The sequence below is a fragment of the Aplysia californica genome, unplaced genomic scaffold, assembly GCF_000002075.1.
Source record: "Aplysia californica isolate F4 #8 unplaced genomic scaffold, AplCal3.0 scaffold02022, whole genome shotgun sequence".
Classification (NCBI taxonomy): Eukaryota; Metazoa; Mollusca; class Gastropoda; order Aplysiida; family Aplysiidae; genus Aplysia; species Aplysia californica.
In genome coordinates, this window is record NW_004799292.1 from 2,192 (window position 1) to 17,108 (window position 14,917).

The window sequence follows — 14,917 nt, forward strand, 5'->3', positions numbered from 1 at the left end:
GCAATTGTTCCATCTCAAGTTTCCAGGCGATCATTCAACTTGCTTACCTGTCCCCGCGGTTTCATTCAAAAATAATTCTAAAACTATGCAAACTGAGCCAAAAAATGTGAAATCATGCGATTCCGTTAATTTTAACAAAGAATGATAAAGGAAAATAATCAGAAATTATGCAAAAAATGATCACACTTTGCTAAATTATTGGGGTACATAAAACCACGGGGACAGGCTTACGTGTTGCTTTCTGTTCACAAAGGGAACAATCTTCTCTACATTGTTATCGCCCTTTGTTCTCTCAGTCTGCCACAGAAGGTAAGACAATGTCTTTGTCCTCGTCTGACGGAAGCCATGATTAGACAGCTTCTTGTGGACAGTTAGGGCATGTATTGTTGCCAGACATGTATTGTAGATGTATTGTAGATGTATTGTAGATGTATTGTAGATGTATTGTGGATGTATTGTGGATGTATTGTAGATGTATTGTAGATGTATTGTAGATGTAAGTAGACTTACCACCTTAGAGAATGCATCAGAATAACATTGTCATTGAGTGTGTGTCTAGCTTAGGATTATTATTGTTTATATTGCTGCTCATTTATATTACATATATGCATGTGATTGTAAGCTTACGTGTGAGTGTGCATGTGATGGAAAGAAAGAAAAGTCCTTAATGGTCTTTTTGGTAGTTTCGGGAATTTGTGGACCCGTCTTGCTCTTTGCCCTTATTCTCCTTGGCCTAACATTCAAATCTCTCCATTCGGCACTTATATTATATGACCTTGTTGTGTCGCAAGTGCTGTAAAACACTTACTAAAACCAAAAACCAAACCAAAATCTCTCCTGAATGTGTCCAACACTCTGTATTTTTTAAGAATTTTGCCACAGGCAATATCCTGCAGAGAAAGTCTTGCATTTTTCCTTTCTCCGTGATCTATTTTCCTCAATTTTCACGCCTGAATGTTGCATGTCACAACCTCGGGACACCACTTCCAATTATTCTTGATTTTAATGTTTAGTTTTAGCACAAATTTATTGTTTTCATCTCGGCCCTTCTCGCGTTCTCGTGCCGTGGCATCTTCCAACTGATCATTCTCTAGATCTAGACAATACATTTGAACAAAAAGTTTCCTTCGGACACAAAAGAAGTAGAGGAAAATGACAATAGTAAGGATCAGGAAAGAAAAAACAGCAGTTCCCTGTTGCAGTTCAGGCACAGTTATGAGCGTGACATGATGAATCAGCTCATTTACAATTCTACTGTGCTTGAACGAGAAATGTCCCCTCTTTATGTATGTATAGTATGTCCCCTCTTTATGTATGTATAGTATGTCCCCTCTTTATGTATGTATAGTATGTCCCCTCTTTATGTATGTATAGTATGTCCCCTCTTTGAGAATGGCCTGAAGACACTACAGTCAGTGGTAACAAACACAATGATGGAGCTGTTACAAGAAAGTAACAAAAATAACAGAGATGTTACAAGAGAGTAACAAACAGAGATGTTACAAGAGAGTAACAAAAACAACAGAAATGTTACAAGAGAGTAACAAAAATAACAGAGATGTTACAAGAGAGTAACAAACAGAGATGTTACAAGAGAGTAACAAACAGAAATGTTACATGAAAGTAACAAACACAACAGAGATGTTTCAAGAGAGTAACAAACAGATATGTTACAAGAGAGTAACAAACAGAGATGTTACAAGATCATAAGAGAGTACCAAACCTAACAGAGATGTTACAAGAGAGTACCAAACACAACAGAGATGTTACAAGAGAGTAACAAACACAACAGAGATGTTACAAGAGAGTAACAAACACAACAGAGATGTTACAAGAGAGTAACAAACACAACAGAGATGTTACAAGACAGTAACAAACACAACAGAGATGTTACAAGAGAGTTACAAACACAACAGAGATGTTACAAGACAGTAACAAACACAACAGAGATGTTACAAGACAGTACCAAACACAACAGAGATGTTACAAGAGAGTTACTGACAACATAGATCAGAAAGGACGTAAGAGTTCAGTTTCCACGGACTCTCCAGCCAAGGAAATAACTTTGGCGGCCATTTTCTTGCTAATTTTACCTCCGAAACCAGGTGACATAATTTTCAATGACCGACTAACTCACTCTCTCTCTCTCTAACTGACTCACTCACTCTCTGCACCGTCAGGTATTTAGACAGACTCTGCAATGATGACAAACTAAACAAAAAGCAGCCAAAGACCAAATAATCCAGAGAAGATCACTTTATTTATTTCCGTCAGACTCACCATGTTTACATTTTCTTGGATCAAATATCCACAAACATTACGTGTGTCGATCCACTTCAGAGCGTGTCACAACACACAGTAGACCAGGTGTGTGTACAGTTCTGAGCGTGTCACACACAATAGACCACGTGTGTGTACAGTTCTGAGCGTGTAACACACAATAGACCACGTGTGTGTACAGTTCTGAGCGTGTAACACACAATAGACCACGCGTGTGTACAGTTCTGAGCCTGTAACACACAACAGAACCAAACAAAATTCCACAAACTTACAACCGGCAGGAAAACATCTCGAAGCAATCCACTCACATGTATAATTAGAATCTATCACTATCGCACCCTGCCCGTACAAAATGGGTGGCTGTGGCGGAAGGATTATCACTATTGTATCCAAACAAAACACCTGAATCAGATGAGAAGTGCGTGACATGACGACGACCTCATGAATAAATCCTCCTTCATTGACACAAGATTACTAAGACAGTGAGCGAAAAGTTAAAGAGCGGCCGCTCCAGAAATGATCTCAATCAGCTCCCTGGTGATGACGGCTTGACGGGTCCTGTTGAAGGTCAAGGTCAGCTTGTCGATCATCTCACCTGGGGGGAGAGGGGAACAAACGGTAGTCACCTCAGTCAACGCAACAATGTCATACAGTAGTCACCTCAGTCAATGCAACAATGTCATACAGTAGTCACTGATTGTAGTCACCTCAGTCAATGCAACAATGTCATACAGTAGTCACTGATTGTAGTCACCTCAGTCAATGCAACAATGTCATACAGTAGTCACTGATTGTAGTCACCTCAGTCAATGCAACAATGTCATACAGTAGTCACTGATTGTAATCACCTCAGTCAACGCAACAATGTCATACAGTAGTCACTGATTGTAGTCACCTCAGTCAATGCAACAATGTCATACAGTAGTCACTGATTGTAGTCACCTCAGTCAATGCAACAATGTCATACAGTAGTCACTGATTGTAGTCACCTCAGTCAATGCAACAATGTCATACAGTAGTCACTGATTGTAGTCACCTCAGTCAATGCAACAATGTCATACAGTAGTCACTGATTGTAGTCACCTCAGTCAATGCAACAATGTCATACAGTAGTCACTGATTGTAGTCACCTCAGTCAATGCAACAATGTCATACAGTAGTCACTGATTGTAGTCACTTCAGTCAATGCAACAATGTCATACAGTAGTCACTGATTGTAGTCACTTCAGTCAATGCAACAATACAATGTCATATATTTAGTAACAAATTGCAGTCACATCAATAAAAGCAAGAATTTATCTTTCGATACAAAGTTCTATAGAGTTCCAAACTGCCACCTACATCTACTCACAGGTCTTGCTCTTACTGCAGGATCTACTTCTAAAGATATCTTTCTTTTTTTGTTATATTTATGTCGTCCGTCGGGTGTAACTCTAGAAGCACACCTAGACCTATGTCGTCTGTCGGGTGTAACTCTAGAAGCACACCTAGACCTATGTCGTCTGTCGGGTCGAACTCCAGAAGCACACCTAGACCTATGTCGTCTGTCGGGTCGAACTCTAGAAGCACACCTAGACCTAGCACAACCAGGAAAATCAGCGCAGCGGAAATCTCCTTACCGGCGTTCTTGCTGGCGGCATCCATGGCCGTCATCCGTGAGCTCTGCTCGCTGCAGGCGCCCTCCTTCATGGCGAAGAGCACGAGGCTGGCCAGGGAGAACTCGTTGTAGCAGCGCAGCACGTCCTCGTCCAGGCTGTCGTACAAGTTGAACTTCTCCGCTGCCTCGATGGCCTCCGACGAGAACAGGGGCAGCTCTGTGGTGTTGTACGAGATCACACTCCTGGGGACAGACAAACAGACAGATGCACACACTTATGAGATCACACTCCTGGGAACAGACAGACAGACGCACACTTACGAGATCACACTCCTGGGGACAGACAGACAAGACACACACACACACACACACTGCTAGTGGGGTAGGAGGAGCACAGAGTGGAAGAACACGCCACCTCATTTGGTCCTGTGCGCCGGCCATTTCACGACAAGAGAAGCTGCAGTGACAGTGTCATGTGATCACTTTTCTTTTTGTAGGTACCACAAATGCAAATTGCAAAGTCCTCTGATTTCATAGTTAACTGCACTACCTTATAGAATTTATCATTCTGAGCATTTTGATACCAAATTTATACATATATAGCTTCATTTTTCACAAAGTTATGAACATCTGAAGTTGCAGAAAAATGCTATATTTTTAAAATTGCGAAATGTCTCCACTTTGAGCTGTCACAACATTCTTCAATTTGAACGGACGTTCACAAAATCTTGTAGACACACACCCATGCACATAGAGAACAAGCTCAATTTTTTTCAGGGCTATCAAATAAGCAGAAGATGGAAATGTATTGACGTAAACATGGCTTTTTGGCCACAACGGCAAGAAATACAAGGGGAGGTTAAAATCACCACTCGCGACCACCGGCTTATCGGCTGCGCGCCGGGCCGCGCTGAAGGGAAGGAGAGAGAATTTATACGAAACCGGGGCGATGGCGCCCTGCCTTAGAGCCGACGGGTAGCGTCTGGTATTTATTTGCGTATAATTGCTGTGTTATTCTTGAAGAGGAATGAATGAGCTTTCTGCCGATATATTTCCGTAGTCAGTCCGATCACTGGTTCCACAAAAAAAACAGCACCGAAAGTTTTCACACGCAAATCTCTTCTATTAATTTTTTAAGGACAGTCTTTAGAAATATATCACCGGAAAGAGTGTTTTCTCATCTTGAAATATCGATGAATCAGATTGCAGTATTTAATACCATACACTCCCCGTTCCTGTTTAACCGAGGTCACTCAAAAAATCAATACACGAAATGTGTGGCCGCTGCGGTGAAAACCTTGATAGTGTTGTCTTTTATCCCGCAAGATTTTGCTTTCAAAAGAATCGTTGATTCAAATAAACAATACCACTAAAAAGAGGAAAAGCTCCTCTTTCTTCTGATATATCAAGTGTCTGTGCGTATGCATGATCACACAGTGTTTTAGGAGGATAAAAATGTGGGTTTTGGTCTCCGTGACAGTGCGCCACGGGGGCGCACGGCCAGTTTGCGGTACCTACTTTTTGTTACAAGTATCTTCTCCAACATTGGAACCAGTAACTGGACACTCAAGTCACTCAAAGCTGTCCGCTGACACTTTGATATTCAGTCAATTCAGTCCAAGACCCCCCCGCCCATTAACTCTTTATCTCCGAGGGGGTAAACCCACTAGGCCGCGGCCCTTTTTTGGTACTAAAACTACAAATGACAAAAACGTAACTGAAATTTAAAATAATAAAAGGGTCATCAAATCAAAAGTAGCGAACCTATTTCAATAGTTCTTCATCTAATGAATGAACTCCGGTATAAGAGACCTGTTTTAGGCAATTGCCGAAATAAAGTAATTTGAAGTGGAAGTCGTGGTAAAGGAATGTGCCAGAGCCGCTGTCAGCGACTCACCGATACAGTGGTCCCGACCGCCAGCCGCTGGGAGCGACTTGCCGGAGATAAAGAGATAAACATTTTATTAGCACAAAAACTTCCCACAAGTACTGACAATAAGGAGTGGTACTCCTCACTAGTGCTCTCAGTACAAAGAACTGTAGGAATATAGGCACTAGAACACACACAGGTCAAACACACAAGTGCTGAACATAAGGAGTGGTACTCCTGACTAGTGCTCTCAGTACAAAGAACTGTAGGAATATACGCACTAGAACACACACAGGTCAAACACACAAGACTCCAAACCACGCACCCGTCGAACTGTGTCTGTGGTCCCACGGTTTTTTCCTTCTTCTTTATCTTTGTAAGATATCCCTCAAACTACCGATCTCTCGAACTACCGAGGCCGATCCCTACGAGTTCAAGCTAACCGTGTCATTCTAAATAGGGACGATAAATGCTCGATAAGAAAGGAGGCGCAAACCACACCATAGAGCAACCACTCGCACAAAACAATCAGACATCAGTTTGACAAGACAAAGTCCCACACACTGTATCTCCGTCTGACATGACACACACGGTCCATCTCAGTCTGACATGACACACACGGTCTATCTCTGTCTGACATGACACACACGGTCTATCTCCATCTGACATGACACACACGGTCTATCTCAGTCTGACATGACACAAGGACACATACGGTCTATCTCAATCTGACATGACACACACGGTTTATCTCCGTCTGACATGACAAGGACACACACGGTCTATCTCAGTCTGACATGACACACACGGTCTATCTCCGTCTGACATGACACACAGACACACACGGTCTATCTCTGTCTGACATGACACACACGGTCTATCTCCATCTGACATGACACACACGGTCTATCTCAGTCTGACATGACACAAGGACACATACGGTCTATCTCAATCTGACATGACACACACGGTTTATCTCCGTCTGACATGACAAGGACACACACGGTCTATCTCAGTCTGACATGACACACACGGTCTATCTCCGTCTGACATGACACACAGACACACACGGTCTATCTCCGCCCGCCGTTCACTCACTTGAAGGTGTTGAAGATGAGCGTGGATCGGTCGTACTTGTAGTCAGTGTTCAGGATTGTGTTGGCCACCAGGGCGGCGTCGCTGAAGATGGGCGGCCTCTTGCCGTAGTCGCTGAAGCTGAACAGAATGTTCTCCGACATGGTTCTGGGGACAGGCAACACGTATTTAGTTTAGTCTTATTGAGAGTTTTACGGCACTGGCAACACAATAAGGTCATAGAAGTACCGTGGATTAGTGTTACAAGAGAGTAACAAACACAAATATGAAGGAGGAGAGATAAAGAAGATAGGTGTTTGATAGGAAAGAAGGAGCATGCCACACCAGAGCACCCACCAACCACCCACCAATACAGGATACCAGTTCTGTCAAACTGGAAGAGACAAAACACAGGGAAAACAAAAACTGACTAAAAAAAAAAAAATTTATAAATTAGTAAATTCATGAATTACACCCAACTGATCCCAGTGAGGAAATTTGGGGTTTTTTTTATTTTTTGTATGAGTTTTACAGCTCTTGCAATACAAATAAGTGACATAACTGCGGAAGATTAGGGGCCTTACTCAGAAGTAAGATACAGAGAAAAAGAAGGAGGAGAGATAAAGACAATAGACGTTTGATTGGAAAGAAATGGCAAACCTCAACAGAGCACCCAACAACCACCCAGTCTCAGATTGAGAAGGTCTATTGTAAAACTAAACATGCTCAGCTGTGACGGCATCAGCTTACCTCTGTAGGATGGCCTTGGCCTTGTCTCCCACCACGATGACCTTGGTCTCTCCGCCGGAACCCTCCTCCTCCACCATGGCCTTGATGTACTTGACCACCGACGAGTGGATGCCGCCGCACAGACCGCGGTCAGATGACATGGCCACCACTAGGTGGTTCGGCTTGGCCTTGTCCTGTGCTATTTCTGCTTTCTCGTAGAAAGCTAATGGAACAACAACAAAAGTTTTTTTAGTTTTAGAAGAGCTTTTCTGGTGCTCGCAACTGCATAAGGTCATAAGAGTGCCAGAAGATTAGAAGTGTTACAAGAGAGTAACAGACATAAAAAGATGGGGAGATAAGGATGACAGATGTTTCATAGAAAAGAAGAAGCAAACCATACCAGAGCACCCGCCAACCACCCACCAAAGAAATTATTTTACAATTACACATCCCATTATAATGAATTATGAAAACAAGACATTCATGTGAATGGTATTTGCACGTGGCAAAGATAATTTTTAATATGAATGTTTTGAACTAAAATCCAGGACGTTCTAAAAAGCATTCTCCCATGAAACTTTACCCACTTCATTTTCAAAATGTGTATTCCCGAAATAGAAAAAAAAAAGCACCATTATAACTGAAGGCTTCGTCTCATCATAGAATTCACATCTGTAGGACCTGTCCAGTCCAGCAAGTTGCCATGCAGCACAAGCTTTTTGACTATAATGACACAAGTGAGACAGTCGCACCTGCTAGGAAGTCAACCTACCCAAGACAATCACCTGTACCAACAGCCATTTCCCACATCTCTCTGGCAGTTTTTTTCTTCTCTATTACAATGACACTGTCAAAGCCATCTACCATTGGACAATTTCGACTGTATTATTCCAATAGTTTCACAATTATTATAACGGCAGAGCTATGGACTCGCACAAAATGCACAACATTATCCAGACAAACGTACCCTTTGCTCCGACTCCATAGGAGCGCGCTGGCTTCAGCTCTCTCTCAGCCCTGGCATACTTGGCAGCTGACACCATCTTCATGGATTTTGTGATTTTCTGAATGTTGGTCACCGACTTCAACCGAATACGAACTGTGGACAGAAAAGTGCCAGTCAGAGAAACGTTTTTCTATTCTGACATTTCATAGTAAGATATTTCTTGGACAAAGCTGTCAATGAACTAAAAATACACCAGAACTGTTTTAGGGGCAATTGCTTTATCATTTAAAACCTCAGGTTTTAACATGAGACTTTCAACACAATTGAGTTTTAAAATCTAAAAAGAGAGCTATTTTTTAGGAAAAAACACCCAAACCATTCAGAGCTTTCAAAAAGTACCCATTTGATTTGTGGGAACAAAGTCGTCTGTCTGCAAAAATCTTAAATCCACCAAATCTAACTTAAAGTTTATTGAACAAATATAACTTATAAAGCTTTATAACTCTGCATTGCTTACAAGGCAAATATATGTGTCACGCCACGGTGGAATCAGGCTCTCGTCAATTTTTGGGTGGAGTTATTGGTATCATCTTAAAGCTTGTAACAACAGTAACATTGTTCAGTTGTCTTGCTATGGGGGAAATAAAATACACATCTATCTTGAATAGAATTCAAGATATTTGAGATTGAAGAAGGTGGGGTCACCTGGTTTCAAAGGTAGAATTAGCGAGGAAATGGCCGCCAAAGATTAGTTATTTCCTTAGCTTGAGAGTCAGTGCAAACAGAAATTTACATTTTTTGAGCTTTTAATCAACGTTTTTCAGTGAAATCCACACAGGAAAGTGTTCTTTAATGAGCATGAAAGGTGTTGAGTCAAAAAACAAAAAATTCTAAAAAAAACTTCCCTAACCTGCCGAAAAAAGCCATTTTCTTGACTTTCATTATTTTGACGAGCGCCTGATATCACCACGCTACCTCACATGTATTAGTAAAACAGGACATACTCTCACACTTATCAAAAATATCTTTGATTCAAAGTCAGATGACAGGGGAAAGCACATCAGAATTTGAAAACATTACAATTCTATGACAATTATTCAATTACTATTGAGTTACACTCAAATATTCTTCTCAAATACACAAAGAACATGCTCCGATACTTACTTTCTTTCAACGTGGCCATGCCACGAACCTGTATTTGGCCACTGAAATTTAAAAAAAAAGAAGCATATTGAATAAATATCTTTAAAATTCCTCATTCTTACTTCTCTACGTACTATGAGAACTCATGAAATATGTCGTCTGGAAATATTGACAGTTTTTTTAAAGATCAGGAAAGCCAGGTGATAGAAAGGCCCAGGTACAGAGGGTAGAATGTGTTGGTCCCTACTTTCTACCAAACTGCCGTTGATCTGTTTTCATCTCAATAAAACACAAAATTAAAAATGACAAATAATGAAAATTATAAGCTTCTTTTGAACCGTACTGACAAAGAATGTTCTAAAAAGCCCTTGAAATTCCAGCAGCCGGGGTAAACATGACATTTCAACATCTGGCAGTTAGTGAGTTCATTCAAACTAAAAGAATCTGAACACACCTTGACTGAAGAATCTACACAAATCTCGATTTAAACTACTGCTACTGCACTACGTCTATGCCTAGGTCTGTATTTAAGCCATCATTAGAAAATTCTAAAGCTATTTTTTCACCTTCACTCCTGTCTCATGCTAAAGTATTGTGTATAGAGAGAGCCCTTTTCTTGTTCAGTTGTATCCATCCGTACAGGAATGTTAATTTTAATGTCACAGAGTCAAAGTTTTTAACATCAAAGTGACTATTCCGATTCGAGTCTGAAAACAAAAATTATGTCGGACTCTGAATCAAGTCCAGCATGACATCTCTTCTGACTTCCGACCCTTGTTCCTGAATATTTCCTGCCTTTCTGAAAAATTTGTTCGATTATAATAAAAATCGAGACGTGAGCTTTAATATCCCGTTACTCGATCTATCTAAACTGGCCACTGGCCCTCCCTGCACAATTAACTATATGGAACAGAACAACCAAGCTGAGCTGAGGGACCTTGCCGGGAGCAAATTTTAATATGTCTAACTTAAGTCTTTAAGTCTAACTTCTAGAACGTCTACTGCCATTGTTAACGAACCAAAACGTATTTCTCCCTGCGAGATGAATAAAGACTGTCATTGTCATTGTCAAATGAGAATGTGCGTAGCGATCACGCACTCTCTGCTTGCTGGGGGAAGAGGTATTGGGAAGAGGCCATGGTCGTCGATTTTGTGTGATGTATTTTTATATATTTCTAAAAACTAAATACAGCAAAACATTATAACACAACAGAATGAAACTCTTTACATGTTGAAAGACAAATGGTGGTGGGGTGCCGTGGTAGAAGTAATCTGATGCTGTTAACTGGTAGTGTTGCCCAGGGCTGGTTACCGTGTATGTCGACCCTGAGTTGTCGGTTACCGTTTACGTAAACACTGCCATTGGGCAATGAGGAGAGTGCAGTCTTTTGACTTTTGACACAGTTACACACTCCTAGTAAGGAAATCTAGTTCTACTTCTGGTTTTACATAAAATCCCCCGACGACAGTTATGTAACCTCCTTACACCCATGTAACTCACTTAGAAACCGAGTCCAAATAAATTTTAAAAATTTTGGACCCGAGTCCAAATAGATTTTAAAAATCTGATTGGACTTGATCATTCATACCATAGATCTATTACTATTACGCTTAGCCTAACTTTGTAGTCGATTAATTGTTGCACTTTGGACCATTCTTGGGTTTCAGGGGAACATGCCCACATGAGGTAAAAACAAATGCCCCCCTATTTTTCATCTTCGCAATTTTAGGTCTCAAATTTTCTTGAAAATGATTTACAAGAACAGCTTTAATGGCTATAAAATCTGCAGCCAAAAAGAAGCCTGTTTGAACCACGTCAAAAGCAGTTCATCTATGTGCAGGAGTGAGAGTAAAAGTTTACCACATTCTATTCATCTGGCTCATGATTGTCACAGGGCTTGAATTATAATGTATTCAGGAGGGCAGGCAAAAATTGTCTCGGTGGGGCCCAAAAATCAGAGGGCACCGAGGCAATTTGCTAGGGCACCAAGGCAAAAATTATAGGTGATTATTTTGTTGATTAAAGTTGGTTACCAGATCGTGCATCACAACGTTAATGAGCATTTGCCAAAAGGTGGGATACCTGGGTGTGACAAATGAGGTCCAAAATCAACTTTATGTAATAATTCTTTAATCACCCATATTATATAGCCTAATGATTGCTCTTTCAGACTCAGTAACTGCCAAAGCTGTATATGCAAGGGTCTTGGTGTAATTCTGACTTGAATGACGGAAATAGCAAAAAGTTCGTTCATAACAATGATGACACAAATTTATGAATACTCAAAGTTCCTTTCTTCAGCTAGGCTGATGTTATATTTTGAGACATAGCAAATAACTTCCAAAACTACATAGAATTGACAATTTATAAAAATCTTTATTAATTTTTGATAAAATTACTTTTTTGTGTCATAATAGTTATGAACGAACAATAAGTGACCAAAATACTATCAATTATATCAAGTTTCATCTACTAGAATTGTCTAAAATAACACTCAATTGACTAATTATAGTCAAGTGATAAATGAAAGACCATTAAACAGCTATTTTTAAACGCAGACTGGTCTTAGGGCATATTATGCATAAATTTAAAGTTCGTTCATAACCATTATGACACACTGTTTCGTTCATAACTATTATGACAAATTTTACTTTTGGCCTCTAAAATTTACTTATATTGTTCTGTCTTTCACATAAAACGGTTTTCATTTATGAGGCTTTCCTTAAAATGATAGATTCCTCTATGTAGGGAGAATTCCAAGTTTATATTTCCTGAAAAACCCTTAGAATACCTTTAAAATGGTTCGTTCATAACAATTATGACAAACTTCAATTTTGACCTAAAAATTTACTCATTTTGATCTGTCATTCATTTTTTAAAACTTTTATTAAATGAAACTCTCCTCATAATATGTATCTCTGTACATGTTTTTAAAGTTTGTTAACACTGAAAAGCCCTCAAAATATATAAAATGGACTATAAATAGTTCGTTCATAACCATTACTACAAAAGTATAATACTAATTAAAATCCACACCCATACACTTATGATAAAAATCAAAATATCAGAATGTATGCAAGGTCTATTCTGTCCTTTAGTTGGGTTAAAATTAAAAATACATCCCAAAACAACTGTAAATTACATGGAATTAGGTTTCGTTCATAACAGTTATGACACACTGTTTCGTTCATAACTATTATGACAAATTTTACTTTGGGCCCAAAAAATTAACTTATTGTTCTGTCATTCACATAAAATTGTTTTAATTTATGAGACTCTCCTCAAAATAAGGTTATATGTTGGAAGAATTCAAAGTTTAATCACTGAAAAACCCTTAGAATACCTTTAATTGTTCGTTCATAACTATTATGACAAACTTCAGTTTTGACCTAAAAATTAATATTTTGACCTGTCATTTACTTTAAAATTTCATATTAAATGAAAGTTTCCTCATAATATGTATCTGTGTACATGTTTTTAATGTTTATCAACTCTGTAAAGCCCTCAGAGTACAATATGTAGTTCGTTCATAACCATTACTACAAAAGTAAAATACTAATTAAAATCCAGACCCATACACTTATCATAAAAATCAAAATATCAGAATATAAGCAAGGTCTGATACATCCTCAAGTTGGGTTAAAATTAAAAATACATCCCAAAACAACTGTAAATTACATGGAATAAGGTTTCGTTCATAACCATTATGACACACTGTCACGTTCATAACATGATGACAATCCATTATGACAAGCATATTTTTGCCTCTCCTTCGCTTCTCTTTTGAGTCATCAGCACGATACTCTTCCATGTTCATTCCACCATGTAAAAGGATGTTGTGAAACAGTGGGAAGTCCCTCACATGATATTTTGCAGAAATATCATGAAGTGTTTGTTCATAACATCATTATGACAAACCTGGATTATCTCAATCAAAGTCATATTTAAGCAAAACCATGCGATGGAGCGGAAAATTACCCTTCTGATGGATCAATGTCAAACCAATATTTAATACCGGTCATTTCCCGGGATGATATGTTTAACGATTTAGGTTTTCTAGACCTTGGAAAGTCTGATGATGTAATTATGACACGAGTTATGAACGAACTTATAAATTTTACTCAGCAATAACATCATTAATATAAAAAAATAAAACCCTTTTAATGGACACACGCTGTTATGATGGTGTATACAAACTATTTTCAATGTTTGAATGCACTACTGTTTGATAGTTTAAGATTAACAATATTCTGTATTTAACATACAATTACGTGTGCACTCAGGATGAGTAAAAAATGCCCTATTTTTAGTACTATTATCTTTCTATGTAGAGATATAAGATGCACACATCAATCCACTTGCTCATGCAGCTTGACCAACTTATTTCCTTGCCATATGCATAAAGTTTTCAGAAGAAAACATATTTTACCATGAGTAGTGGTTGATTAAAAAAGTCCTCATGCAAACACCCCCACCTTTTGGCAAAAGCTCGAATATAAATAACAATAATATTTATTGATGCTCTCCACAAAAGTATAGAGTTATCGGAAAATTTTTAAATCATGAATGAAAACTTAAGTAAATCACAGTAAAATCACACCAAAACAAAATCACAAAAAATCACAGTTTTTAATCAAATACACTAAAAATCACAGTTTTTAATCAAATACACTAAAAATCACAGTTTTAAATTAAACAATATGCCTTTATGACTAGCTCTTATTGATTATTGAGTGGATTAAAATCATGAATTAATATGACTGTTGACAATAGGGCACGATAATAAACAGTAAATAATATTACCAAATAGGTAGCCATTAATCATTTGAGATTCAAACAGAGTGGTTTACCGGCAGTGTAGTGATAAAATAAAAACAAATCGTGGTAAATAAAAACAAATTTTGAACTTGTATTTTTTTTAAATGAGGAGTGAAAACAACTTATGAACTTGTTTGAAAAAAAAAAAAGAATGAATAACTAAAAACTGCTGTCAAGCAGTTAAACAGTGTTAGGCTCTGACTATGAAGCGAAAACAAGTTTTGAAAATACATGTTTTAAAGTACATGTACGCCTATGTTATATAAAAAAAACTTTCAATCAGCATGTCATATTATGACTTATGACTAAAACAGAATGTTGGCACACACAATATAGAAAAAAAAAACTGGCTTACTTTTTTACCTTTATGGGGAAAAAACGAGTGATTTTAACAAGTTTCCCCAGAGAAGATGATTTCAGTGAATGGAAGAGGCTAGCCGTACTTAATGACGGCTAGAC

At 38.6% G+C, this 14,917-nt stretch overlaps 1 protein-coding gene across 1 annotated transcript in view; it reads right to left on the bottom strand.

Annotated features, from left to right (window-relative positions):
* Positions 1-2,238: 2,238 nt before the first annotated feature.
* Positions 2,239-14,917, bottom strand: part of LOC101853290 (ATP synthase subunit gamma, mitochondrial) — a 15,015-nt gene continuing 2,336 nt past the window's right edge. The window contains exons 2-7 of the mRNA XM_005113345.3: positions 9,661-9,701; positions 8,518-8,649; positions 7,572-7,773; positions 6,846-6,989; positions 3,900-4,120; positions 2,239-2,875 (exon numbers count right to left, since the gene is read on the bottom strand). Coding sequence (XP_005113402.1) covers positions 2,775-2,875; positions 3,900-4,120; positions 6,846-6,989; positions 7,572-7,773; positions 8,518-8,649; positions 9,661-9,701 — 841 coding nt within the window. The 3' untranslated portion in view covers positions 2,239-2,774. The remainder of the gene's footprint in view (positions 2,876-3,899; positions 4,121-6,845; positions 6,990-7,571; positions 7,774-8,517; positions 8,650-9,660; positions 9,702-14,917) is intronic.